Genomic DNA, 27049 nt, shown 5'->3' with positions numbered 1-27049 from the left:
ACCCATGAATTCATATAGACATAAACAAATTACAAATGGAGGAAAATACACAGATCTCCCCTGCAGAAGAATTCCAAGTAATTTATATCGATACTCTGCCCTCAAGATGAAGCACAACTCTCCACTCTGCAGGAATGGGCTGCACACAGAGACTCCCTTCCAAAGAGGACAGCATGCAGGGGCGAATAACTTCACAATGGAGGGGACTGACCTACGTGAGCTCAGCCAGTTGATCAAGGTCAACATCAACAGGGATAAGTCATGTTGATAGTGTGTATCCTGACACGATGCCATGAAACCATGATCTTCCTTCCAAAACCGGATTACTCCAGTCTAATTAGGAGAAACACATCAGACAAATCCCAACTGCTGAGGAACATTCTACAAAACACCTGACCAGTGCTCCTCAAAACTGTCAGTCATCCAAAAACAAGGGAGGTCTGAGAAACTGTCACAACCAAGAGGAAGCTACGGAGACAGGATGACTAAACATAATGTGGTATCCGGGGTGGGATCCTAGAAGAGACAAAGGACATTAGGTAAAAACTAAGGAAATCTGAATAAGATATGGACTTCAGTTAATAACAATAAGTCAATATGGGTTCATTAACTGTGACAAATGTCCCATACAAATGTAAGATATTAATAATAAGGGAATCTGGGTGAGGGGTATGTAGGAACTCTCTGTACCACCTGCATAACTTTTCTGTAAATCCAAAATTACTTTTATTTATTTAATTAAAAGATTATTCTTTAAGAAGTGAAAAAATAAAAGATCCCTCTAGCTCTGGCATTGACTGAACGCGACAGAAGCGATAGCAGGGACCCCAGGTAAGAGGCTGTTGTGATCATCGAGGCAAGAGCTGATGGTGGCTTGGAAGGCAGAGGAAGGTAGTTGGAGGAGGTCAGCTTTGGACAGGACAATAGTGACAAGACGACTAACATTTACTGAGTGCTTACCACATGTCCAGCATCTTCTATATACATCATGCCTTCTGGGTAGTTGAATCTTCACAGCTTCCCTGCAAGGTGGATACAACTATAATCCCAACTTTGCGATGTAGAAACTGAGACTCAGAGAGAAGTGACTTCCTCAAAGTCACACAGCCAGTAAGAGGCAGAGCAAGGACTTGAACCCAGGCAGGCTGGCTGAAAGCTTCTTTCCTAACCGCCACACCACACTGTGTGCTCAGCTGGGGCAGAGGGGAGGGTTTACTTCTCACCCCCCGCCATCCAGGCATTCAGGCTTCTTGTCTCCAGGGAAAGAGAGAGCAGAAGATCACAGGGGAGCTTTTCTGTGCCAAGCCTGGGAGGGAGCTACATTACTTCTGACCACTTTTTACTGACCACTAAGCCACATGGCTGCACCTGGATGCAGACGAGGCTGGGAAATATCATCCCTGGCTGGGCAGCTGCTTCCCCCGGACAACTCTACACTGTGGAAGAGGAGTAAGAATGATGGTGGATGCTTAGCCTTCTCTGCCACACTGCTTAACAAGCCATTGGAAAATAAACCCTGACGCCAAAGACAAATGGTGGAATTCTTAAAAGAGCCAAGAGTAGTACCTGAGTAGGGCAGAAATAATCTGAGAAGATCAAGGGTATTTTATAGTCCTGCTACATACATCTCTGGCATCACTGAATCACACGGTTTCAGAGCTGGAAGAAGCTTTGGAGTTCTCCTGGACTTAAGACCTCAATTTATAAGTTAGGAAGATGCAGCTGGCCCTAAGGAGGACAGGACTCGGTGAAGATCACAAACAAACCAGTTGCTGAGCTGGAAGGGAGCCAGGTCTCCTTGCCCCTGTCCTGGCTCTGGGCCCCACATCGTGTGGCAGCTCAGACCCACCCAAGGAAGCAATAACTTGGGCTCTTTGTTCACTTAAAAGCTGGGAATTGATTTACTTTTACATTTATTTTAATTCGCAGGGAACAAGGAGCTCAATACTTAGGAGATGTTCATTTGGGTACCATTTCTGCTGACAAAGAAACAGAGTAAAGGCTAGAATTACATGTCCAAATCTGCTTCTACACTGAGGACAACATCCCTGGGTTACCAGGCTCCCTGGAACAGCAATTTCTGCTGTCCCAAAGGTTCAGGGAATAAGAGTAGAGGATAAAGAAGGAGACACTTTTCTGTCTCAGCAACACCCCTGTCACCTACCACTTGCAAGAAAGGGGAAGATAAGGGTCAAGGGGTGACCAAATCCATTCTGGGGTAATGTCGCATCTTTGACCAACACCTGATAACACTGTGGGCAGGACCAATCATGGGGAGGGGTGTAAGCAGCACAGCCTTTTGGCCACAGACTCAGGCTCCACGGGGCCTTAAATTTTGGCTGCCATTAAATAGCAGACTTGGCAAAGGAGCAAGGTGAGGCTTTGCCACAAAAATTGACTTTGACCTTGAACCACAGAGTCCTACTGTGAATGGAGAGATTGCTCAGGACCCCGACACTGCTGCCCACCTGGCTTTGTATATCACCTGCTGCCAACCCTCCCCCACCACGTCTGCCCAAACCTACCCTTTGGCATTAGGTGATGGAGCACATGCCTGCCCCATGGGTCACTGCAATTGGCTCCCCAAGCCACAAGCCGGGCAGATCCTGCTTCCTCCCCTTTCACAGACTCCTTCAGCCCTTGTGGAGTTGTGCCCACCTGTGTGAAACTGGGTGACAAGCAGATCTGGAAGTTTGAATACAGCTGCCCCAAGCCACGTAGCCTCTTTGGGACTCAGTTTCCTCAGCAAGAAAAATGGAGGTAATAATTCTCACCTCCGGGAATATTATGAGGATCAAATAAGATGTGGTACACGAAGCACCTGGGGCACAACAGGTTAATATTTACTCCAACCCCCTGACTCTCCTCTAAGTCCATCTAAGTCATCATAACTCACAGTTCAAGGGGATAAACAGAATGTTTCCCCCAAAAGTCCTGCAGTGTTTCTTGGCCCAGTGTTGCTTGGCCAGTGTTGCTCCCGAGATGCTCTGGGCCCATAGTTGGGGTCAGTGATCTCACTGGGGACCTCAGTGGATCCCCCCAAGCTTGCCTGGTGAAAGATCATGAACCAAGCTGACTGCAGGGCCCTGGCAAGATAGGCTGCTGCCCAGTCCAGCCATAGCCAGCAGGCTCCGGCCTCTACGCACTTGAGCTGACTCCTTATCAATCATAGAAAACTTTCCTGATTAAATGCAAAGCTCCTACCAACAGGTTTGCCTCCAAATCTGCCAGCATTTAGGGTGAATCAAGCATATTTACTTTCAGATGTTAGGGGTTTGATAAAATCCATAATGCCTATGGCCTCAAGCCCTCTTCCTATTAATTATTAAACCCTTGTGTGTTTCGACGGTAATTGAATCCATGTTTCTAATTAGTTTACACTTAATTCATCAGAACAATTTTTAAAGGGCTGATAGATGTCCCAATAAGCCTCATGGGCAGTTTAATGAATCTTTATTTAAGAAGAAATTGGACCCACACCAAACTGTTAACAGCGGCTACCACCAGGGAGCGGGGCAGGGACAGGGGCCTGAGGAAGGAGGCACTTGGAGACTTTTACTCCATACCCTGCTGCTCTGCTTGACTTTTTTTAAAGTAGTGAGTTCCTGTTACTTTTACTTTTTTAAAGAAACTGATTAAAAAGGAAAATGGGATGAATATTTTAACAGGAAATGGAATGAATGCTAATGGATCCAAAGCAGTAAGAAGGCATCTTGGTGTGGAGGAAAAAGCCTGGTTTCTGGCTCTAGGAGACCCATGGTCCCTTCTTCTTTTAGCCACTTGGCAGCCTAGAAACCTCAGACACTTATTTAACCTCTGCAAAGAAAATGAATACTACCCAGCCCAGGGGGTGCTGTTGAGTTATTAGATAACACGTGTAATGCCTGTTTAAGACCTTTTGGTGTGTCCCTACTTCCCTTAGGATATGTGACAAGCTCCCCAGCATGGCGTATAGGGCTCCTGATGATCTGGCCCAGCCACGTGCCCATCTCCCCTCTACACCCCACCCACCATGAACCCATTGCCATTCTGCATTTCATCTTTCCCTCGATTTCGACTGGACATGTGCATATACTATTCTCCTGGCTGGAAACACTCTCCCCATCCCTCCCATCATGCCCTGTCATGGACCCTTTCCTCCAGGGAGCATTCATTCATTTACTCCCATAAATATTTTTGAGGACCTACTATGAGCCAGGCCCTAGAGATCCAATGGAGAATAAAACAGAAACAGTTCTTGTAGTCAAGGAGCTTACAGTCTCATGGGAGATGGGCATAAATCAAATAATCACACACATGTACATGTGAATCCATGAAGGATGGATGCATGGTAGTCTGAGGGGGTATCACAGGAGGGTATGACCAGGTTGAGACGTATAGGTGTCTCAGAGGATTCCCTGGGTGAGGAAGTGACAAGTGAGTTGAGATGTGAAGAATGAAGAAACGATAACTAAGCAAAAGGGCAGAGGGAGGGAGGGCATCCCAGGCCCACAGATCAGCGTCTACAAAGATCTCCCCAAGACCAAATCAGCTTCCCCAGACACAGAGAGGAGCATCCTGGACTATCGTTGCCTGCTAATTTATCTATCTCCCAAAAGAGACGGTTCCTTGAAAGCAGAGATTGTCTTGTTAACAGTTGTATCCCCAACACTTGGCGTTCCTGGTAGATATTTAATAAATGTTGAATAAATGACCATGACTGAATGAAGGAATGTGTCTAGCCTGGTGGCTGGCCCGTAATAGGTGTTCAGAGCCATCCTTTCTTCTTTCCCCTTTCCAGCATCCTCTCTCTGTTTCAATCTATACAAGGAATGCTCCTTCCTGCCTAGGGCTCCTTCCGGCCACCTCCTGCCCACAAGAGCACATTCTCAAGGCACTCTGGGGAGGGAACCCTCCAAGGACAACCCTATTGATGTGCAAGGCACACTTTTTAAGGAATCCAACAGGCAGGTCCTTTAGGGGCCTCTGCTGTGATATGTATTTATAAGAAGATGGTAAATCTGGCAAATTTGTGGATTTTTTACCACTTCCAAACAGGTGTCTAACATCAGTTGTGTGAAACCTGTAACTGGCTCCAGATGACTAGAGCTGCATTCCACCTTAGGCTGATGACAGAATGTGTACTGCCAGTAATGAGGGAACGAGTTGTAGTGTTTCCCATAACTTGAGCCCAAATGTCTAAATTAAGGAATGCTTAGCTGTGCTTAACTGGTGCAGTCATCACCAGCGCCCTATAAACCCTCCAATATACAGTGATGCAGTTTATTAGCAGCATCTCCATAGATAATGTTTGTTCGTGTTCCATTAGAAAACTTCATTCCGTATTAAACAGCGACGCAATAGGATGTTTGCCAGCACAGAGAGGCCATCTAATTGTGCAAAAGCAGGGATGTGGGGATTGTCTCAGTAACTCATCCAGGCAGGGCTGACACTGCACTATATGGAAGACTCTTTGTTCTTTTCTTGCTAATTTCCAAACTCCTACAGGCTCCCCGGCCTTCGGGTCCAGCTCCTACTCCTGTTTCCCACCCTGATCCATTATGAGAAGAATCTGATCAGCTTCTATTGTAAATTTAATTTCAAGCAGCCAGACGCTGCCTTCTGGCACCCTGGGATGCTGCTGCTTGTGAATAGCTCTAGATGAAATGTGAGATGCTTTCAAGAAGATGGCTACGAACTCCTGGTGGAGAAAGGGAGTCGTTGGGAGATGAATGGCATCTGCATATAGAACAAGCTGTGCGCAGCGTGCCTGCTGGCGCCTCTCTTCATTAACGATGCCAGGTGCTGCTGTCAATACAGAGAATCCCTGACAGTTCCCCATTTTGCAGAGGAGGAAACTGAGGCTCATGCGAGACTCACTCGTCCAAGGTCACTGACATAGAAATAGGATTAGAACCCAGGTATGTCTGATGCTAAAGGCCTTACCTCCTCAGTCACCCCACCTCGAGATTTCTCAGTCTCAGCATTACCGGCATCTGGGGCCACATAACTCTTTGTTGTGGGAGCCACCCTGTGCATGGCAGGACGTTCAGCAGCACCCTTGGCCTGGACCAACCAAATGCCATAGGCTCCCTCCAGTTGTGACAACCAAAAACGTCTCCCTGGGGGTCAAAATTGCCTTTACTTGAGTACCAATGCTCTACAGCTTATAACAACTTATAAATGTATTGAAGGGTTTTTTTTTTCCTTTCGGCTAAATTGCGTTTTCTAATTTTTTCTCCAAATATACAAGTATTCCTTTTGTTTATATCTTATCACAATTCAAAGCAGTTTACACACACTATTTCGTGTAATCCTCACCAATCAACCTGTAAGGTAGATATTGATTTACTCACTTCATAGATGAGAAAACTGAGGATACGAGTCGGAGTGACTTGCCCATGCCAGGTGGCTAGGAAGGAGCTGGAACTCAAAGTCATGTCATGCACTGGCAAGATATCTATTTCACGGCACGGATCTGCCACAGCAACATGTGGGAGAAGGCTTGACTCCCAGCCTCAGAGATCTGAGAATCTGAGCGGGAGCGAAGCTCAGTGCTCGCCACACAGCCCATAAGCAGGCAGGAGAAAGGTGAGTGTTAAAGGGGGTGGAGGGTGCGATTTGGGGTGGGGAGGTGACACTTCAGCCTGTTGCAGGAATGCTTCATAAATAAAGTGAAAAAGATCAGAAAGTAGGAGGTAAGGGGAGAAAAGAGAGATGCATTAAAACGCACAGACAGCAGAATTGCAAAACTTACGTCTGTCAAGTTTTAAACAATAAACACAGAAAGCCCAAGTGAATCAAGCAGAGAGAAACTGCTACAGGCTTCTTGGCAGTCCTGCCCCACTGCTGGGCTACTGTGGGATCAGTAATGCCCCTGAGCCCAATTCCTTCTTCAGTGTCTGTCCTCCAGCCCCGCTGTTCCCTGATCTACGTAGGCTAATAGATCGGCCACAGATGAAGTGTCAAGACAGGCACCAAAGCCCGCTAGAACCCTAAGTCCTAGTCCTAGGAACAGAAGGGCAGGAAGGAGCAGATAATGTTTATGGAGCACTCAGGGGTCTGCAGCAGGTGGCTCACATACAACAATCCTGTAAGGCGAGTCAGGGTCACCTCCGTTTTATAGATGAGGCTCAGAGAAGCCAAACTCTGCATGGGTCACAGCACTAATAAATGTAGAACCTAGCTGGGTATAAATCTAGGCGTGCCCCCACTGTACCCTATTGTCTCACAGGAAAACACTGTGTGAGGAGGTGACCTACCTGTTCTACCAGATGAAGAGAAACATCAATACAGCAAATGCCCTCATATGCCGTGAAGACCACATTTTGCTGGAGCCTGGAATTCACCACGGGCTGATCCGGCTTGCTTTCTGCTTCCAAGCCAGACACTGTGGAGTCATCCTTCACCCCTTCCTTTTTCTTATTCCCACTCCACAGTCCCTATAAATCCACCCTTAAGTCCAGGGACGATGCTTTCCCATAACATCATACAAATCCACACCACCTTCTCTCTTCATTGCTCTAGTTCAGGCTACCAGTGTCTCTTGCCTGGCCCCTGGCAGTCAACCAACATGGCCCCCACCCCAGTGCATTTCCCGCACTGCAGCCAGATCGTGCCAAAATCCTCTGCTTAAAAACCTTCATTAGAAGGCCTCTACCAAATACCTACAGCCAACATCATACTTAATAGTGAAAGACTGAATGTTTCAAGATCAGGAACAGGCCAAGAACGTCCACTCTCACCATTTCTATTCAGTTTTGTACTGGAGATTTTATCCAGTGCAATTAGGCAAAACAAGAAATAAAAGGCATCCAGATTGGAAAGGAAGCACTAAAACTGTTTTTATTTGCAGATATAAAAAAAACTATTAGAACTTTCAATAATGAGTTCAGCAAGGTTACAGGACACAAGATAAATATACAAAAACCAACCGTATTTCTATAGATTAGCAATGAATAACCCAAAAATTAAATTAAAAATACTTCTACTCACAATAGCATCAAAAAGAATAAAAATCTTAAGAGAAATTTCCAGTTCAAGATGGAAAGCTGAGACAACATGTTAAACTCCCCTTCAACCTGACCCGTTAAATTCTCACAGGAATAATCTCAGGCGTATAAAAGGAGAGAAAATATACGGCCATGTGGTAAACTAGGAAAGCAGCAGATACCCACATGCTACAAACACTAAGGAATTTCTACAATATGCAGTAATTTCTACTCAATTATGAAAAAGGCTAACCCGACAAGCTGTTGACAGAGAAATACAACTTAAAATGTATTCTGAAGAAGTAACTTTAACCACAACTGCAATAAAAATCACAGGGAAGGCAAAGAAAACTTGCACCTGAAGATAGAGAAAGGAAATAATAGTAAGAATGCTTAAAAACAGTAAGTATTGGGGCCAGCCGCATGGCCGAGTGGTTAAAGTTCCGTGCGCTCTGCTTCAGCAGCCTGAGTTTGTGGGTTCAGATCCCGTGTGTGGACCTACTCCACTAATCAGCCATGCTGTTGGGGGATCCCACATACAAAGTAGAGGAAGATTGGTGCAGATGTTAGCTCAGGGCTAATCTTCCTCAAGCAAAATAAAAAAGGAGTGGCAACAAATGTTAGCTCAGGGCAAATCTTCCTCACCAAAAAAGCAACAACACAGTAAGTATTAAATATTACACAACAGCAAATATATCAGTTACCACCCCAGAGTGTGAGTGAATTAAACTTTCCTGTTAAAAAAAGATTTTTTAGTGTGCTTTTTTAATAAGGAAGATCAGCCCTGAGCTAACATCTGTTGCCAATCTTCCACTTTTTTTTTCTCTTCCCAAAGGTCCAGTACATAGTTGTACATCCTAGCTGTAGGTCACTCCAGTTCCTCTATGTGGGACGCCACCACAGCCTGGCTTGATGAGCAGTGCCATGTCTGAGCCCAAGACCCGAACTGGTGAACTCCAGGTCACCAAAGCAGAGCACACGAATTTAACCACTCGGCCAGGGGGCCGGCCCGGTGGTGCAGTGGTGAAGTTTGCACGTTCTGCATCTCAGTGGCCCGGGGTTCACCGGCCCGGATCCCGGGTGCGGACATGGCACTGCTTGGCACGCCATGCTGTGGTAGGCATCCCACATATAAAGTAGAGGAAGACGGGCACGGATGTTAGCTCAGGGCCAGGCTTCCTCAGCAAAAAGAGGAGGATTGGCAGTAGTTAGCTCAGGGCTAATCTTCCTCGAAAAAAAAAAAATAACCACTCGGCCATGGGGTCGGCCCCTCAGGGAAGATATAAAAATAAAAATCCAACTATCTGTTGTACTAAGAGACACACCTAAAACAAAGACATAGAAACATTAAAATACAGGAATTGGCAAAGATGGACTCTATATGCACAAACCTGAAAAAATGAAGGTGGTAAATCTTAGTATCAAAGTGGAATTTAAGGCAAAAAAACATTTGGAGATAAAAATAAGTTTTATATTGAAAAAATATAGAATTTGCTCTGAAGATCTAACTTTTGAAAATACATGCTGAAGAGTGTAGCATCAAAACGTAGAAAGTAAAAACTTAGAAATAAAGGGAGAAATTGGGAAAACCAACGTTGAAAATGCAAAAACAATACATTGCTTATCCTTGACAAACATCATTTAAACAATAAATAAGAAATTAGAAAAACTGAATAATATTAATGACATTAATTTTTTCACCCTTCAGTCATAGAATATATATTCTTTTCAAATACTCACAGAACATTTACAAAAAGATGATCATATACTGAGGGAAAAAGCTCAACAAATTCTCCAAAGTAGAAATCATAATCTGATCATAATGCAATATAACTATATAATAATTTTTTAAGTACTAAAAATATTACTGGAAAATTGGAGGAAAAAACCCTAGAGTCAAGGAAGGAACAAAATTGCAATTAGAGACTATTTCTAAAATAATGACCATCCATCAACATTTATGGAATATGGTCAAAGTGGCACTTAGGGAAAAATGCCTTTCAATGTTTTTATTATCAAACAAGAAATAATGAAACTAATTCAATTCATGAAATCAGCAAAAGAGCAGCATCAGCCTAAGGTAAGTGGGAGAAAAGAACGAGTAAAGATAAAAGCAGAAATCAATAAGTTGGATAATAGAGAAAGAATAAAATTGATAGCTCTAGAGTTGGAACTTTAAAAAGACCAGTAAAATAAGCAAATTTCGGGCAAAACTAACTGAGTAAAAAGAAAGAAAACGCAAATGCACAGGAGTAGATGCAAGAAACAGGACGTGATCCCAGGTACTGTGGAGGTAGAAATGTTGCATGGGAAAGCGATAAACATTCTGAAATGAACTGAAGAGAGCGCATCAGGAAGATGACAGAGATCAGGAGCCCCAGCAGGGACGACCTGGTGAAGGTACCACCTTGGGAGTCTCCTCCTCAAACTCGGCTGCTTGGCCAGGGGGACTGTCCTGTGGCCAAGAATACATCCAGGCCCCTCCTGCCAGGACCACCTCCCCAGGTTATGGAAATCCCCACCCTTCCAGGCCAGAGCAATCTCATCTCTGGTGGGTCTTCTATACCTCTCTCTCAGAGCCAGAAAACCCAAATGTCTGAAAACAGAGGTTTGACCACACATGTGTGGACCCTGCCTTAAGAACAAGGAAAGCTGGAAGAGAGAATTTGTTCACTTTTTTCCCTCATTATAACATCATTTTTTTGGCAAATGTTCTATGAGTATTTGAAAAGAACATATATTTTGTGGTTGAAGGGTGAAAAAATTCATGTTATCAATATTATTCAGTTTTTCTAATTTCTTATTATTGTCTAAATGATGTTTGTCAAGGATGAACAACGTACTGCTTTCACATTGTCACCATTATTTTCGTCAGTTTCTCCTAACTCTAGCGGGTGGAATTGGAGCATTTGCCTCCAGCCATCGACACCCCCATCAAGTGCCCAGTTGGCCTGATTTGACTTTCTATCTTTCAACAATCACTAAATATTCATCAAAAGTCTGTGCAGGTACCCAGAAATGGCATCACCCTGAGCTCAGCATCCGATGGTGAGGACTCACTGCCTTGTGACCTCATCAGTCTCATTGTTTTAAGCACTATCCCATCCCAGTCTCTTTTCTAGCTCTAGCCTTGATGTCTTTGAACTCTAAAAGCATGTATTCAAGTCCGTACCCATCTCCCCCATTAGCATGTAACCTCTGTGAAGACAGTCACTTTGTTTTGCTCACTGCCGTATTCCCAGCACCCAGGCCAGCCTGGAACACGACAGATGCTCATGAAATATTTGTGGGATGAGTGAGTGGAGAGGGCTCCAGTCCCTTCACCCAAGAGTCACTGAACATCCACTCTGTGCCAAACCCTGCTGAATGTCAAGGGAAGATGGGTAAGCCCTGTCTCGTCTAGGAGGAACTACTAGTCACAGGGGGCCCAAGATACCCCCACTCCTGCTGCAGGCTTGGCAGCCTCACCTCTGCACTGCCCTGAGAGGGCAGGGAGCGAGAGAAAGGAGAGCTGTCACCATCCTTTAAATGTCTGTGACCCTTTCCAGGAGCTTGCAAGCCAAGGGCTCAGAGGCATCTTAAACAAAGCCTCGAGGTTAAGGGCTTGGCAGAGAACCGCTCATTAATGCACCACTAATTAGCATCCCAGGCTCCCCAGGGCTTGGCTGGTAAGCCATTAGCCCTTTGGCTCCTGGGGGAGCCCAAAGCCTGGCTGGCAGGATCAGGATGAGCCCTGTGATGGAGCATGGCAGGCCACCAGGTCAACAAAACCTGGAGAGCGACGACTGTGTGGCTGTCTGCCCATTCTGCAGAGGGGGTAACAGCCCTCCCTGTGAACCCTCTGTCTTGGGAGGCAGCTCAGGGGTACAGAAAAGCAGTCTCACCCTCTCCATAGTTTCCTCTCCCATCTACAGCGGTGGGGCGTGAGTGAGTGGGAACTTCTCCAAATTCCTGATTCTACACTCACAGCCAAGCTCATGCAAATGCAAGGCAAATTCCAACAAAGCATGATGGTTTTCAAGTACAGGATGCAAGATATAATCTCTATTAGTTTTCAACTCATATCTGCTGGGTCCAAAGGGAGAAAACAAATATTTCTGTGTGTGCAAAGAATATACACCAACAGATACCCACGCATACACACATAGACATGCAAACCCAGTTTCAGTAGAAAGACTTGAATTTCTCTTTTATGTCTTCTGTCTAGTCTTCCCTAATGTCCTACTCATCAATTCTGTGTATTGGGTACTTCTAGGCAGCAAAAGGAATTGGGAAATGTAAAGAAAGCAGAGGAGTTGAGGGCGGGCCTCATAAAAACAGAGGTCTTTGTTGATGACCATAAACCTTTCACCCCAGCGGGTCCTTCCTCTCAGCGAGCTTGGCCCAGGGACCCAGCTCTTGGCTATGGGGAAGAGGGCAGGTGGTACCTGGTTCGAAGGTTCTCTGGCTGGGGCGGGCCGTCAAACACCGACAGGACGTCAAAGTCCTCTTCCAGGGCGAAGGACTGGAACACGAGCTGGATCCTGTGCTGGTCCTCCGCGGTGATGGTCCATGTGCAGTTGGCATAGTTAGGGTAGCCGTACGGGAACCCCGGGCTCTCCACCGTCCCATTGGGACCCTGCAGTTGGAACGTGCAGTTCTGGCCTGCGAGAGAGAAAGAGAGCAGTTCAGTGCAGCCAGAAGAACTCCGAGAAGCTTCCAGAGAGAGAGGAGCAACGTGTTAGAGAATCATTAACCCACTTTTCCAAGTGCTTCCTCTGGGCCAGACCCAGGTGTGGCACACAGGGAAGGAAAACGGGTGCCTGACACAGACCTCGTGCTAGCTTGTGCTGTGTTCTGTCCAGGTGACAGCACCTGCATCATTGCATTCTAGCCTCAGAACAACCTGTGAGGTGGAACTTAAGGCTCAGAGAGTCTGCACTAAAAAGCAACCAGACCAAGTGGAACTCAGGCTTTTCCTTTACAACGTTAAACACCAGAAGGACAATTTCAAACCTTCTCCATTTTCCGCAGCCTCTTGACTCTCCAGGAGTCTTCTCTTCCCGCTCTCCATAGAAAATAAAAGCCATCAGTGGGGATTCCCTTGTCTTCCCAACTCCAAACGGGGCTGGCCTGCACCAGCAGTCTTCCTTTCTCCTATACAGGAGCTGGCCCTCCTTTGATCTAAACATAACCCTTTCACGTGCCCTTTGCATCCCATCCCTCCCTAATCTTCAGGAACCTGAAATCTATTTCACTCCTGTATATGCTACATACGTTCAATCATTTCCTCTCCGCTGGAAACTTCCCATTTCAAATGTGGTCCAGACTCTCATTAAGAAAACAATCCCCACTCCACTCCTCATCTCCCTCCAGCCTTGTCTCTCTCTTCCCCTTCACAACCAAATTTCTAGAAAAACAATCTGTCTATACTTTCTGCCTCCATTTCCTGACTTCCCACTCACTCTCCAACCCTGTCACTTCTGCCTTCTGGTCTTATTGATCCACCTAAACAGGGCTGCTGAGGTCACTGAGGGGCCAGCGGATACTCTTTAGTCTTCATTTTAACTGACCACTCTCTCAGTTGCCTCTAACACTGTTGCTCACACACACCCTCCTTCTGGAAACACTCCCCCCAGACCAGAGCATCTCAGACTTCACAGTGCACACACTGTGCCTGCTCATCACCTGGGGACCTGGCTGAAATGTAGATTCTGATGTTCTGATCGACAGCATCCATGTGGGGCCAGGGCACCTGCTCCTCTAACTGGCTCCCTGGTGATGCAATGATGCTCCTGCCTGGGAACCACACTTCAAGAAGTGTGGGCCCAGGTTTTCTCCCACACCACCACACTCTCCTTTCCTCCCACTGCTCTTTCTCTGGCTCCTTTCCAGGCTCAGTGTTGGGCCTCTCCTCCTCTCTCTCTAGCCTAAAGGACCTCCGCACTCGTGCGCTGATGACTCACAACTTCACAGAGCAGGCTAGACCTCCCCTCTGAGATCAGACCCAACGTGGGATGCTCAGGGTCATGATGTCCCCCACCCACCCTGTCCTGAAACCTTCCTTCTCTTCACAACCCCATGATCAATCTATCGCCCTGTCTCTATCTCCACTTCCCCCTACCCCACACCAACCTCCCCCTGGACTGCCGTAATAAGCTCCTAACTGGTCAGTTACATTTACCCTCGTCCTCGCCAACTCACTCTTCACACTGCAGCTGGAGGTGTCTTTTCAAAACAGAAATCTGATCAGGTCTCTTCCCCTCCCCCACTTACATCAAACCTGCAAAGGTTCCTCATTGCTCTTCAATAAGGAAAAATCGCTTAAGGTCTATGAGCGTCTCTGCATGGTCTGGCCCTTAGCGACCTCTTAGCTTCATGTCCGCCAGCTTTGCAGCTAAACCCTGCCCTTCTCAGCCCTTTGCACCTGCCCCACTCTCTTACTGCACAGCCACCGGACCTTTGCATATGTTGTTCTCTCTGCCTAGAACACTCTTCCCTCCCTTCTTGGAATATTTATTTTCCCGATCTCAGTCAAGTGTCTCTCCTTGACTGGTTAGACCCCCTATTACACGCTCTCATGACACCAGAACCTCTCCTGAGTAGTGCTTATCACAGAAGCGAATTTCCACACTGCCATGTGATTATATCGTAAGCATCTGTTTTCTTGCCAGGCTGTAAGCTCCGTCAGAAGACAGACCATCTGTGAGCTTTCCCATCTTTGAACCCACACCCAAAGCTCGGGACCAGGCACATGGTAAGTTCTCAATAATTCAACACAGTGCTCCTATTTGTTAAGGTTTCGTTTGACACTCTTCTAAGAACTTTACATACATTGACTTGTTTAATCCTCACAACAGCCCCATAAGGTGCGTTCTGCTCATATCATCTCCATTTTACGGATGAAGACTTAAGACAAGGAGAAATTAAAGACGGGGCTCAAGTCATATTGTTACTCACAGACAAGATTCAAACGGAAGCAGTCCACTTCAGATCCACCGTCTTAACTGTGATGCTGATAAATTAACTCAACACTAGCTTTTTTTAAAAGCCCACTTTAGGGATTAACTAACAAAGGACAGGTAATCTCTAAAATGACTTTAATATTGAGAAATCTCTTAAGACAAAGTATCCCATTAAAGGAGAAAAAAAGTTAAGTTTTCTGAATAAATGCTAAGTGGGCATTTAATAAAATTAGACATGTAACCCTGATTAAAATAAGCATCTGGGACTAGGAAAAAGAATATTCCTTACTATGATGAAGCATCCATTTTAGAACAATAACCTACATCAGACTTCTGGTGAAACACCTGATTAAGATCAAGAATGAGAGAGAAATACGACAATCTCCTCTGAGACCTCACGCCTTCTTGGAAGAGCCAAGCCATGTGACACAAGCAAAAGAAATGAGAAAGAAACCAGCAAAAACATAGTTTGCAGATGATGTATTAGTGTGCCAAGAAAACCCATGAGAATCAATTATAAAGCTATTAGAACTAATAAGAAATTTCACTCAAGTAGCCAAACGCAAAATAAATACACAAAATCAATAACATTTCCATATGCCAGTGACAGATAAAAATATAAAGAGAAAGGTCTTAATGATAACTACAAAATGCATATGCTAAATAGAAATAAAATTAATAAACGTTCAGGCACTGTACAAAAATAACTTTTGGAGAAGGATAAAAAAAACCTGGAATAATTGGAGAGACAGTATAATCTTGAGTGGAAAGACTAAACACTGAAAGGTTAATTTAGAATATTAACCTTTTGAAAAGTTATTGAAAAGTTAATTTATCAGCTTAATGCAATTCTGATCAAAAGCCCGATGATCCATTTTAAATTTAGTAAAATGGTACCCAAGTTTAACTGGAAAAATAGACAGTCACAGATAATGCCTATTTTTTTAAAGGTAGTAGATTTCATGGTCTCACCCTACAAAATACTAAACAGAATCGCCAAGTGATCCTTATGAAAATAGTGTGGAGACGGTCCACGAGCAGACAGGCAGAAGAGGAAACGCTACTGCAGGAAGAGCCTTACTACACACAAAAATTGAAATACATGTAAGACAACACTAAAAAATTAATGAGAAGAGAAAAATATTTTTGCAGGGTCAACTAATTAACTGTTTGGGAAAAGAACTGAGTTATCTCCTCAACTCACAGCATATACTAAAATAAATTCCAGACGGAGTAAAGAGTTGGAAATTTTTTTAAAAAATCAAGCCAAAAATAATAAGAAAATATAGGCAAATAACGATGTGACTGTGATTTTCTTTTTTTTTTTTTAAAGATTTTATTTTTTCCTTTTTCTCCCCAAAGCCCCCCGGTGCATAGTTGTATATTCTTGGTTGTGGGTCCTTCTAGTTGTGGCATGTGGGGCGCTCCCTCAGCGTGGTTTGATGAGCAGTGCCATGTCCGCGCCCAGGATTCGAACCAACGAAACACTGGGCCGCCTGCAGCGGAGCGTGAGAACTTAACCACTCGGCCACTGGGCCAGCCCTGTGACTGTGATTTTCTGAACATGAAAGCTGTGGAGGATCCTACAAGACTGATATTTTAAAAACGTATGTATATGTCAAAAGCAGAAACAAATCAAAAAGACATACAAAAATATTAGGTAGAAAAGTTATACCCTTAACATAGAAAGAGCTATTACAAATCAATAGGAAAACAACAAGTGCTATCACTGAAAAATTGGATGGGGTCTTGAACAAGTTAGTTTAAAAAAGAAGACATAAGTGGCCCAGAATCCAGAAAAATATTCAACCAATAATAATGAAATTAAGCTTTATCTCCACATCCTTCAAAGCAGCCCACTAGTTCATTTCCTTGAATTTCCCCTCATTGGCACAGACACCAGATCTACTCGAGCTCTTGTCTCTAAAATCTGCATCTGATGTCATTGTATCATGTCATTTGTTCATTCATTCATTCATTCATTCCTCTAGGTTAGACCCTGTGACTGCATGGTTCCCAGGTCATAGACAGACATAAGCAAATACATCCATGTGGCAGTACCATGCTTATGTGGGGCACAGAGTGTGATTCTGGAGTGCAGACCCTACATGGGCCACACCTTAAGGGCTACCCTCCTTCACGTCCTGGAGGACCACTGATACCAACATTCACCACCATGCCCAGCATTCCAGACTACTGCCTCGCCTCAGACTTGCGCAGGTCTGCAGTTTCGGATCCAGAATCTGGGCATGAAGAGTATCTCCCGCTGTGGAGAAAGAAGTGAAGGAGGCTCAGAATAGAGCCCCTGGGAACGCTTTCTGTGTACGGGAACAAGAAAGGTGACAGAGTAGGGGGTAGGGAGGTAGGCAGAAGGTGGGAAGAGAACCAGAGGGCAGCTCCCTACAGGAGAAGTGAGTCGATATGTTGAGCACCACAGAGAGGCCAAGATGAGGGTCTTGGATGCGGTCACTCAGTTTGATGTCTAAATGGTCCCTCTGGAAGTAAGAACACTGAGAGTGGGAGCTCTGCCCTGGTTCCTGCTGTATCCCCAGTGCCTACAATTCAATAAGTATTTGCTGAATGGACACATGAATTTCAGCAAAGGTAGGTGGCAGGTGGCAAGGTGAACAGAAACCAGATTGTAACAAGTAAAGCAAGACTGGCTGGAGAGAAGGTGGAGGCCATTACATTTTAAACAATAATTTATACATTTGCTCACCAGAGAATATTTGGAAAATACAGGCAAGAATAAAAAAGAGGAAACACTATAATCTTACCTTCCTTCCAGAGGCACCTGCTGTTAAGGTTTTCAATTTTTTACTGGATTTTTCTATGCATATTTCACATCGTTGAGATCACACTGTGGATATATAATTTTGTGTGCTCTTTTTTCGGTAAATTATTCTTCAGTCTTAAATTACAAAAGGCCATGTGTACTTGTAATATGCATAGATATGAATATATGCAACACAAAGATGTATTAAAAAAATTGATCTCCAGTCTGCCTCCCTTCCACACAATCTGAAGTTACCGAAGTTGACAGGCAGATATGTGTCTCTCTCTAACCTTCTTCTCTCTCATGCAAACAAATGGACACATTCCAGGAGAATTTTCATGATTTTGTTTTCAAAATAAAATCATTGTTTAGCTCATTTCTCTGCAACTTGCTTTCTCACTTAAAAACATGTGAGGGACACCTTCCAGGTCAGTAGATACATATCTAAGCTATTTTTTATCTAAATGTGTCATATTCCACGGTATGCATGTATCTCAATTTATTCAACCACTTCCCTGTTGATGGCCATTCAGGTCATTTCTCGGTTTTCTTTTGCAACAATTCAGTAAACATTATAACATGAGCTTTTCCCCCAAGATATTGAGTCTGTTCATAAACAGCATTTTAAACAGATGCACAACATTCCAGGGTTTACTCAACTAGAATTTACTTTACTAGAATTTACTCAACCATTCTCCTATTGTCAAACATTTAAATGATTTCTGAATTTTTTTTTCTGTTATAAATAAGAGTTGAACTCTTTGCAAGGTCTGGTGACAGAATGCCGGTCAGTGCAGTGGAAAATGCTTTTCCATGGCCAGAGTCCCAGAATGAAGGTTCACTTTATGCGGTGACCGCATCCAGCTTTGGTTTCGGGGGTCGGGGGGTGTTGTCCACATTAGGCTGCCTGACCTCTGTGGCAGGCACTGTCGGAGACGGTTAGATAGGGCTAGAAGGCTGACTCGTTTGGAAGGCTCCCTGAAATCAACTGTATGTTCGTGAGTGGAGAAAGTTACAGCCCAGAGCAGCCACTCCAGATTGAAACGCTAATCGAGCGGGAGCCCATGCCCAAAGTGCTAAATGTCCCTTCGTGCCTATGAAATGCTGAATTTCTGCCAAGAAAAAGGCTATCTGTTCTTCACCGCAAGTGACCAGCTGGCTGCCCTGTAGACAGGGATGCTGCTACGGACTTGCATCTGAGGGCACCTTGCATTTCTTCCTCAGTCCCTGGGATGATCTGCCTTCTCTCACCTGTGCCTCTAGTCGAGGGAGCACCCAAACATGGCCAAGACCCACTTCAGGCTCAAGAACAATCTCAGAGAACTAGACTCTTCCGGCTGACGCTGATGCATTTGTTTTTTGGATGACTGCCCTAGGACAGACTTCCAAAAGTGCAGGGAACTGGGTCAAAGGGTGTGAACATTTCTGAGGCTTCGGCTCTGGATCGTCCAAATACTTTCTAGAAAATGTGCACCCATGACATTCTCAACAGCCAGGTCTAGGAGTGCCCATCTCAAGGCCTCTTTGCCAACATGGCATATTATCTGATTGAGAAGTTTTTGCCTACTGGATAGGTGCAAAAACTGCGATCGTGTTTTACTTAGCATTTCTTCATGACTCAGATTCAACATTTTTTCCAACTTTTCCTATTAATTTTAATTCCTCCTTTGAGGAAGTATCTGATGAAATCTTTGGCTCATTTTCCATCGTGGTGTTTATTTTTTCTTGTTGATTTACACATTTATGACTTCTATGCATCATATGCATTGCATACATGTTTTGCAGTTCTTTTGCCGTTTTAATTTTATGATCTTTGAAATACAGAGGTGTCTAAATTTTAGGTACTTAAATTTTCTAAAAGTTCTTACTAGTTTTCTTATCAATTTGTACTAACTCTTTACAGAGTCAGGAAGCCACCGCCAGAATAAACCATAAATACACAGACAAATGACGTTGATAGGTGTTGTCTGAATATTATAAAAAGATTAATTCATTTTACTCATCCATTTATTCCAAAAATATGTATCGAGTGTGTACTATGGGAAAGTACTGAGCTAGGTGCTAGACATAAAAATATGAATAAAATCTCAGGTAGTCTACTAATGGAGAAGCCACATAAGCACATCATTATATTCGTGGGCAACTTATGTGAACTCTTAAAACCTTTGTTTTGACATCTTTAAAATTAGCACCCACTTCTAGAATGGTTGTACAGATTAATGTGATAATATCTGCTAAATTGGTAAATGCTCAGTACAGCATCCACATACTATAAGTTATCAATAAATACCAGCTAATCTTTCAGTAAAGATTTGTACTTCTTTTTACATAGGTCCCAGTCACTTGTTAAGGTTAATCCCAGACATTCTATCCACTTTTTGTTGCTCTAGTGAATGACGTTTTTCCCATTATTTTTTTCTAGCTGGTTATTACTGATATACAGAAACCCCATTGATTTTTATATATTCATCTTGCATCCATCTGGGTTTCTGAACTTTTATTAATTCTAAAGATTTCTCAGTTGATTCCCCTGAGTGTTTTAGGTACACAACCATGTTGTCTACAAATAATGATAATTTTGAGGAGATAACTCTGTTGAGAAGTTTGGCAGGAAAATTCAATTCAATTCTGCAAATATTTATTGACTGATAAGGTCAATTTTGGACAAATTTAGTTGGAGAGGCCAGTGGGACATCCAGATGGAGATGGCCAGAAGGCAATTAGGGCTGTAGACTGAAATTTGGGAGCACGCTCTGGGCTGGAGATATGGATGTGTCAAAGCCATGCAATTAATGGAAGTGGCCTAGGAGGAAATGCAGAGGAGAGCTGCACATGCAGATAACGCGCATGCCCACTGAAGACGTCTCACTTGCCACTTGGAGAGCCGAATGTACCCAAGTCTACCTTCGGACTCTGGCCCAGCTCTATGCATGACTTTTGGCAGGGGTACCTTGTCTGGACAGATGGGAGAAGGGACAGTCAAACCGTATCTTTGTCCCTCTGCAACCACTCTTTAGGAGCGGACCAGAGGCCATGGTCATAGGGATGCTGTCATTGAGCTTCATCTTAGCCCCACCCCCTTGCACACCCTGCTTCAGTCGCACCAAACAGCTCATCATCTACAAACAGCCCAGGCCCCTTCAGGCCTTTACAATGCCTGACCCTTGGCCTGGAATACCCTTCCTCCACCTTCTTGACCTAGCAAGCCTTTTCACTGTTCCAGATGCAGTTCACAGAGCATCTCATCCAAGGGGCCTCCTCTGGTTTCCTGGGCAGTTAATCTCTACATTCTGTCTCTCCCTCTCGCTCTCGCTCTCTAAATCTCACTGCAATAGCCATTTCCCAAAATCTAGGCCTCCCAATCTGTGCCTTTCAAGAACACAAAAATGCCCTGCCACTCTTGTTTAAAATCCTTCAACGCTTCCTCTGGATAAAGCCCCAAATCCTAAACGTGGTGCACAAGACCATCCATGAGCTGGCCCTGTTCCTCTCCCAGGCTTGGCTTCTTGCCACTCTTTCCCTTAAATGATGCTCCAGCTCAAGCAGACTCCATCTGGTTCCCTTACTGTCCCCCACTCTTGCTCACTCTGAGTCCTCAAACTTGCTGTTCCCTCTGATTGAAGCATCCTTTCCCCATCTTTTGGTCTGGCCGACTCCTATTCATCTTTTAGATCGCAGCTTAAACTTCACCACCCCCAGGAGACCTGACCGACCACTACACAAAGGTGTATCATCCTCCCCGCAACACACACCAAGGACACACCATGCTGTGTGTCCTCAGAGCACCGCATCTCCATCATTGCATGCAGCACCCGCCATGGCATCGTTTAGTGTCTGTCTTCCCTGAGAGGTGTGGAAGCCATGGAGTAGAGGCCGTGTTCTGTCACATTCACACCAATCCCGGGCACCCAGCACAGTGCCTGGAAAACAGGTGCCCGGGAGAGATTTGCATGATGGTTGCACCTTGCACGCAACTCAACTAGGTCATACATCCTACTGAATTGCACACTCATAGCTCCTCCAGAGTCCTCTCTGTCTTCCTAGTGCCCAACACCTGGCAGACACTGCAGATGTGCATTAAGTGTGGGATGAGACAATTATCACAGGTGTTTCTAATGAAGTTGTGCATTGATTTTTTTTCCCTAGAAGCCTTAAGAATCAGAGAAATTCCATTAATGTGTGATAGTCTAGTCTGGAGTTTCTCAACATCGGCACTACTGGCATTTGGGGCAGGATGGTTCTTTGTTGTGAAGGCTGTCCTGTGCATATAGGATGCTTAGCAGCATCCTTGGCCTCTACTCACTGGATACCAGTAGCAGCTCCCTGTTGTGACAACGTCTCCAGACACTGTCAAATGTCCCCTTGGAGGGAAAATCACTCCTACTTGGGAACCATGGGTCTAATTCTTAGCTATTTTGAAGTTCTTAATGAAAGCTAGAAATAATCTCTCTAGAACAATATACATAGAAATCTAACCTCTCACCTTTTTCATTCACTTCAGAGGATTCACAGAATAAAGAAGCTTATCCACGGACCTCCTGAACTGGGGTACTTCACCTTTGCTGTGGCGTGGCCCCATTTGGCAGCCTGATGAAGCTTTCTCAAATGATGTTTTTAAATGCATAAAACAAAATACATAGAATTACAAAGGAAACCAATTATATTGAAATATAGTTTTCAAAATATTTTGAAAATGTGTCACATGGTAATATAGGTACTTTTACTAAAGTATTATTTACAAGATCTAGCAGTGGGCCTGATAAATACTGTCGTTAGAAGCATAAATGCTATTTCTAGATAGTTGCAACAACTGTAATCTTCTATGAAAACACCTGGGATCTTAGCAGTGACAAATTCACAGGTTCTGCTAATACGGCTGCACTTTGTGGCCTATATTCATGATTGACAGAAATCCTAAGTTTCAATGGGAGCTTGGTGAAAATAAAGATGCCAATTTGCCCCACCCAAGTTAGGGACCCCCCTGAATTCTATAAGAACCCCAGGGGTCCAAGTCAAATTCAATCTTTCATTCAGCAAGTCTGGGGAGGACTGCTTAGTTCCAGGCTGTAGGTGTATGGGGGTGGGGAGATGGGAGGGGTAGATTTTGTATAATATTGTTCATGCCCTCAAGGAGTTGACAGTGGAGTCACGTGACAGACAGACATGGCCCATCTTACTGTGTATCCACTCAACCGGTGGTTTGAGGACACCTCATTGTTGGATCCCAGGGGAAGAGCAGAGAGCACACACAAACAAACCCAGGAAGACTGGAGCTTTTGTGCAGGTCTGAGAAGGGGACCGACATTTATCCACATACTTCACTAAAATTATATTCCCAACATTGGCAATGACCCTGTGATATGGCTGTTACGTCCCCACCCCTTATCACTCTGCAGGTGAAGAAACTGAAACTCCTCAAGGTTTAAGAACATGCTCAAGGTCAAACAGGTAGCAGTGGGAAGAGCTGAGATTCAAACCCAGATGTGTGCAAAGGCAAAGCCCCTCCCCCAGCTAGGCTGCAAGGTTCCACGCACCATCTGGGGACACACTTGCAAAGCGACGGTCCTGTTTACACTCTGCACCCAGCGCAAGGGGCAGAGCCTGGGGTTGACTGAAAAGAGCTTAATGCAGTTGCTGGGCCTCAGGGACATGGAGACAAAACAGGGTCTCCTTCCTCTCAAGCTGGGGATGCGTGCAGCTAAGGCACAAAACAATGCCTGGCAGACTGGATGAGGCGGCACGCCTGTCCCTGTACCACATCCGATTGCTCCGTGGGAATAATCCCATGCCACTCAGTTTCCTAATTCTAACTCCAGGCTCTGCGATTCTCCTGGACATGCTTAACACCGAAGCCACCTCTGTGGACCAAATATGATTCTCCCTGCCTGCTGATACAGATGCAGCTCATCTGTCATCATTTTGAGCCAACATCAGCCAGGGGTTGTTTATTATGTTGACGGGGAATCCTGGACCAGCAGAGGTATCTCTGCAATGCTGATGGCAGAGTCTCTCCCTCACGGGGTTGTGCTACATCCGAGGATCAGCACCAAGGGAAGGGGTCAGATATGTCGAGACAGGTGCTTCTGCCAGGCTGGTCCTGCTCCCAGCTGGGTCTTTTAGAGCAAACACAGGGAGGTACCACTGAGTTCTCCCAGCTGAGGAGACACTTTAGCTGTGGCTTTGGTTCAGGGGACAGTGGTGGAGCTCAGGGACTGACATACAGGACTTCAGGTCTTAGCAAATGCTTGATTCATTCATTTACTTATTTAAAAAATAGTATTGAGCACCCACTGTGTCCCAGACACTACGCCTGCCTTCATGGAGCTTAGTCTAATAATAATAGATTATTAAACATTTTTCCTGTGCCAGGTGCTGTCTTATAACTCATTCCAGCCTCACAACTATATTAGATAGGTACTATTATGGTGCCCATTTTACAGACAAAGAAACTGAGGCTCAGGAAGGTTAAGTAACCTGCCCACGGTCAGACAGCTAATACAGGGTGGAAACAGAATACAACCCCAGGCAATCTGGGACCAAATCCTATCTTCTTAACCACTCCTCCATGGATGGATGGATGGCTGGATGGCTTAGGGGGTGAAGGGGTGGGGCTAGATGCTTATTTTGGCCAATGTGATAAGCCTGTGATAAGCCACACCTCTTTCTAGAGCACTTGCATAGGCAAAGAATGTTTCCTGGAGGAGCTCTTTCCTCAAGTGTCAATCATCTCAGCTAGAACTTCTAGGCTTTTGCCCTATTGTCTGCTTTCTGGGGCTGAGCCCGCTACGGTGAGGCTCAGTGTGTTATCAGAAGGGAGACCACATGGGGAATTCTGTATCCATTGGACTTCCCAGAAGAAAAAAACCAGTAACTTAGAAACACAAGTGAGTTGTCAAAAGTATGTGAAACCAAGCTTAAGGCTCTGCTCTCCCATCCCCCCGAGTGCCTCATGATGGTGAGGACCACATCTGCTTCACTACGAAATCCCCAGCACAGGTTTGGCATGTCATAGACACTCAGTTAATATTTGTTGAGTAAACAGATTAATATATCCAGTTGTCTTCTGTGCCTCTGTTTTTTCCTCGTTTCTTTTTATTTCTTTCTTTATCCATCAAAAGCTCATGCCTGTTGTTTTATCTAATACACACAGCCACAGTAGAACTGGCCTCATCCCTAAGGGACACAGGCAACTTTAAGCCCTTTACCCTCATGTGACTCATATTTGAAAATTAATAAAAATGAAAGAAAAAAATCCAGCATGGTACACTTGAAAGAATCAGAAAGCTTAGTTTCTTAACTCTGCTTTGCCACTTAATAGCAAGGAATATGGTCAAGTCCCTTAATCACATAAGGCCCCTGCCCCTCCATCTTAAAATGGGGCTCTGAAGGCAACCTTCACAGAGATGCCCTGAGTCAGCTGACTCAGGTGAAGGCGGGGGGGCGGGGGGGGGGGGTTGCAGCCTGGACGAAAAGAGCCCTATCCATGGTCCTGAACCATCACCGTCCTCAGGACTGTTGTTTCTCCCCACCCTAGGCCACTGAGGATGCCGGTCCAAGCTCTCCAAGGGTTCTGCACCAGGTAAGAAAGGAAAAGGGGAGTTGGTGAGATGAAGAAGCAGAGGGAGAGGGAGAGAGCTGAGGAAAGGGACTGACTTGGTGGACGTGGGAGCAGAGAACACTGGAACTCCACTCAGGGTCCTGAGTGTCTGGGACAATGTCCTCCAGCCTTAGGCCAGACAGAGCCAGAGGCCACAGTAGAGATGGTTTGCCACAGGAGGCCTGGGATGAGCGAGAGGGTGTGGACCCTTAGGAGCGTATCCCTGAGATGTGCCTGGCATTTAATCCTCAGCAGTCAATGAGGAGGAGGACAGGTAGGGTACTAGCTCTCTGAAGATGAGGGGTGGGGAGACTTGAGATACAGACAGACACAAAATCAGACATCCTGAGGACCAGAGTGAGGGAGGAGTGACATGTGGTCATCAGCAGCTGGGTGCAGCCTCTTCTTCCTCCGTAGATGGCTTACCCCCCTCACTCCTCCAGCAGCTTCGGACTGGACCTTTGCTGGGAATCCAAATGGCTCACTCAGGGAGACTTCCACAGAAGCTAGGGGAAAGCTCAGTACAGATTTTTCCTTAAGTTAGGCATTCAAAGGTCATCTGCAATTTCATTTTGTTTTTCCTACTCTTCAACAGATGTGCTGCTCCTTTTCCATGCTAAGGAAAGGGCTTTATGTTTTGATGCTCCCAACTGCACATTTGAATTTTATATGAGCTCTGTTGGTGATTTGAAAATTGTTCCTATCAAAAAAGAGAGTTAAATCAGCCCCCTCCATTCAAGCAAATTAGTGATGAAGTCAGTCCTGACCTGGCGCAGCTCAGACGAGCCCAGATGCCAGCAAGGATTCATTCATTCAATCAATACTCACTGGACTTCCACCACCTGCCAGGCACAGGACAGACACGATCTCTACTCTCATGGAGCTCCCCTCTTGCTCATCCCTCCCAAGCCACACTTGCCTCCCTCCTATTCCTCTCGCTGGCCACACTCTGGCCTCAGGGCCTTTGCACTCGCTTATCCCTCTTCTTGCAAAGTTCTTTCCCCCAGATAAGGCAAACTCTTCCTTTACATCTTTGTTCAACATTCCCTTCTCAGTGATATCTATCCTTTATAAAATCACACCCACACCCCACCTCCATCCCTGGCACCTCCAATCTCCCTTACCTGTTCTATACTTTCTCCCACAGCATGTATCACTCTCTAGCACACTAAGAAATCTACTTATATATGTGTTTATTGTTTATCGTCTGCTTCCTCTTGCTACAACATTCACTTCACATGAGCAAGGTCTCTGTTTATTCATTAATGCACCCTAAATGCCTTAAACAGGGCCTGGCACATTGTAGACACTCAGTAAATATTTGTTCAATCAATGAATAAACAACGAACCAGCCAGTGCATTCACAAATGCACACCTCACGTGGACCCAACTCCCTAAAGGCCCAGAAAACCAAAACAGTTGGTAGGGCTCTGTTTGAAAGCTGGTTAGCTTGATAGAAAAGCCCACACATCCAGCCCACAGTGGAATTAGAGCTGGGGAGGGGGGATCCTGGGCACATTGTCCCCTGCCTCCACAGCCACCTCCCCAACAGGCTGAGCTCCCTGAGGGCAGACAGCACTGTCTGCCCTTTTCACCAGTACATCCTTGAGAGCCCAGCACAGGGCTGCCAAAGGAAGCAAATGCCAGCAAGCACAAGATGGAAGGAATTTCAGCCATCATTTCTCAAGCACTGACTATGTGCCCCACACAACGCTGAGCTCCTTACTCACATTCTTTCTTTCAAACCTCACGACCTCCCAAA

The 27049-nt window shown here is 45.1% G+C and overlaps 1 protein-coding gene across 1 annotated transcript in view; it reads right to left on the bottom strand.

Moving 5' to 3' along the window:
* Positions 1-27049, bottom strand: part of CSMD2 (CUB and Sushi multiple domains 2) — a 588433-nt gene that overhangs the window by 516258 nt on the left and 45126 nt on the right. Inside the window, exon 2 of the mRNA XM_070510384.1 lies at positions 12398-12614. Within this exon, the coding sequence (XP_070366485.1) occupies positions 12398-12614 (217 nt within the window). The remainder of the gene's footprint in view (positions 1-12397; positions 12615-27049) is intronic.

Source organism: Equus asinus, chromosome 5 (assembly GCF_041296235.1).
Source record: "Equus asinus isolate D_3611 breed Donkey chromosome 5, EquAss-T2T_v2, whole genome shotgun sequence".
In the NCBI taxonomy this organism is placed as follows: domain Eukaryota; kingdom Metazoa; phylum Chordata; class Mammalia; order Perissodactyla; family Equidae; genus Equus; species Equus asinus.
This window is presented reverse-complemented; position numbering and strand designations above follow the sequence as displayed.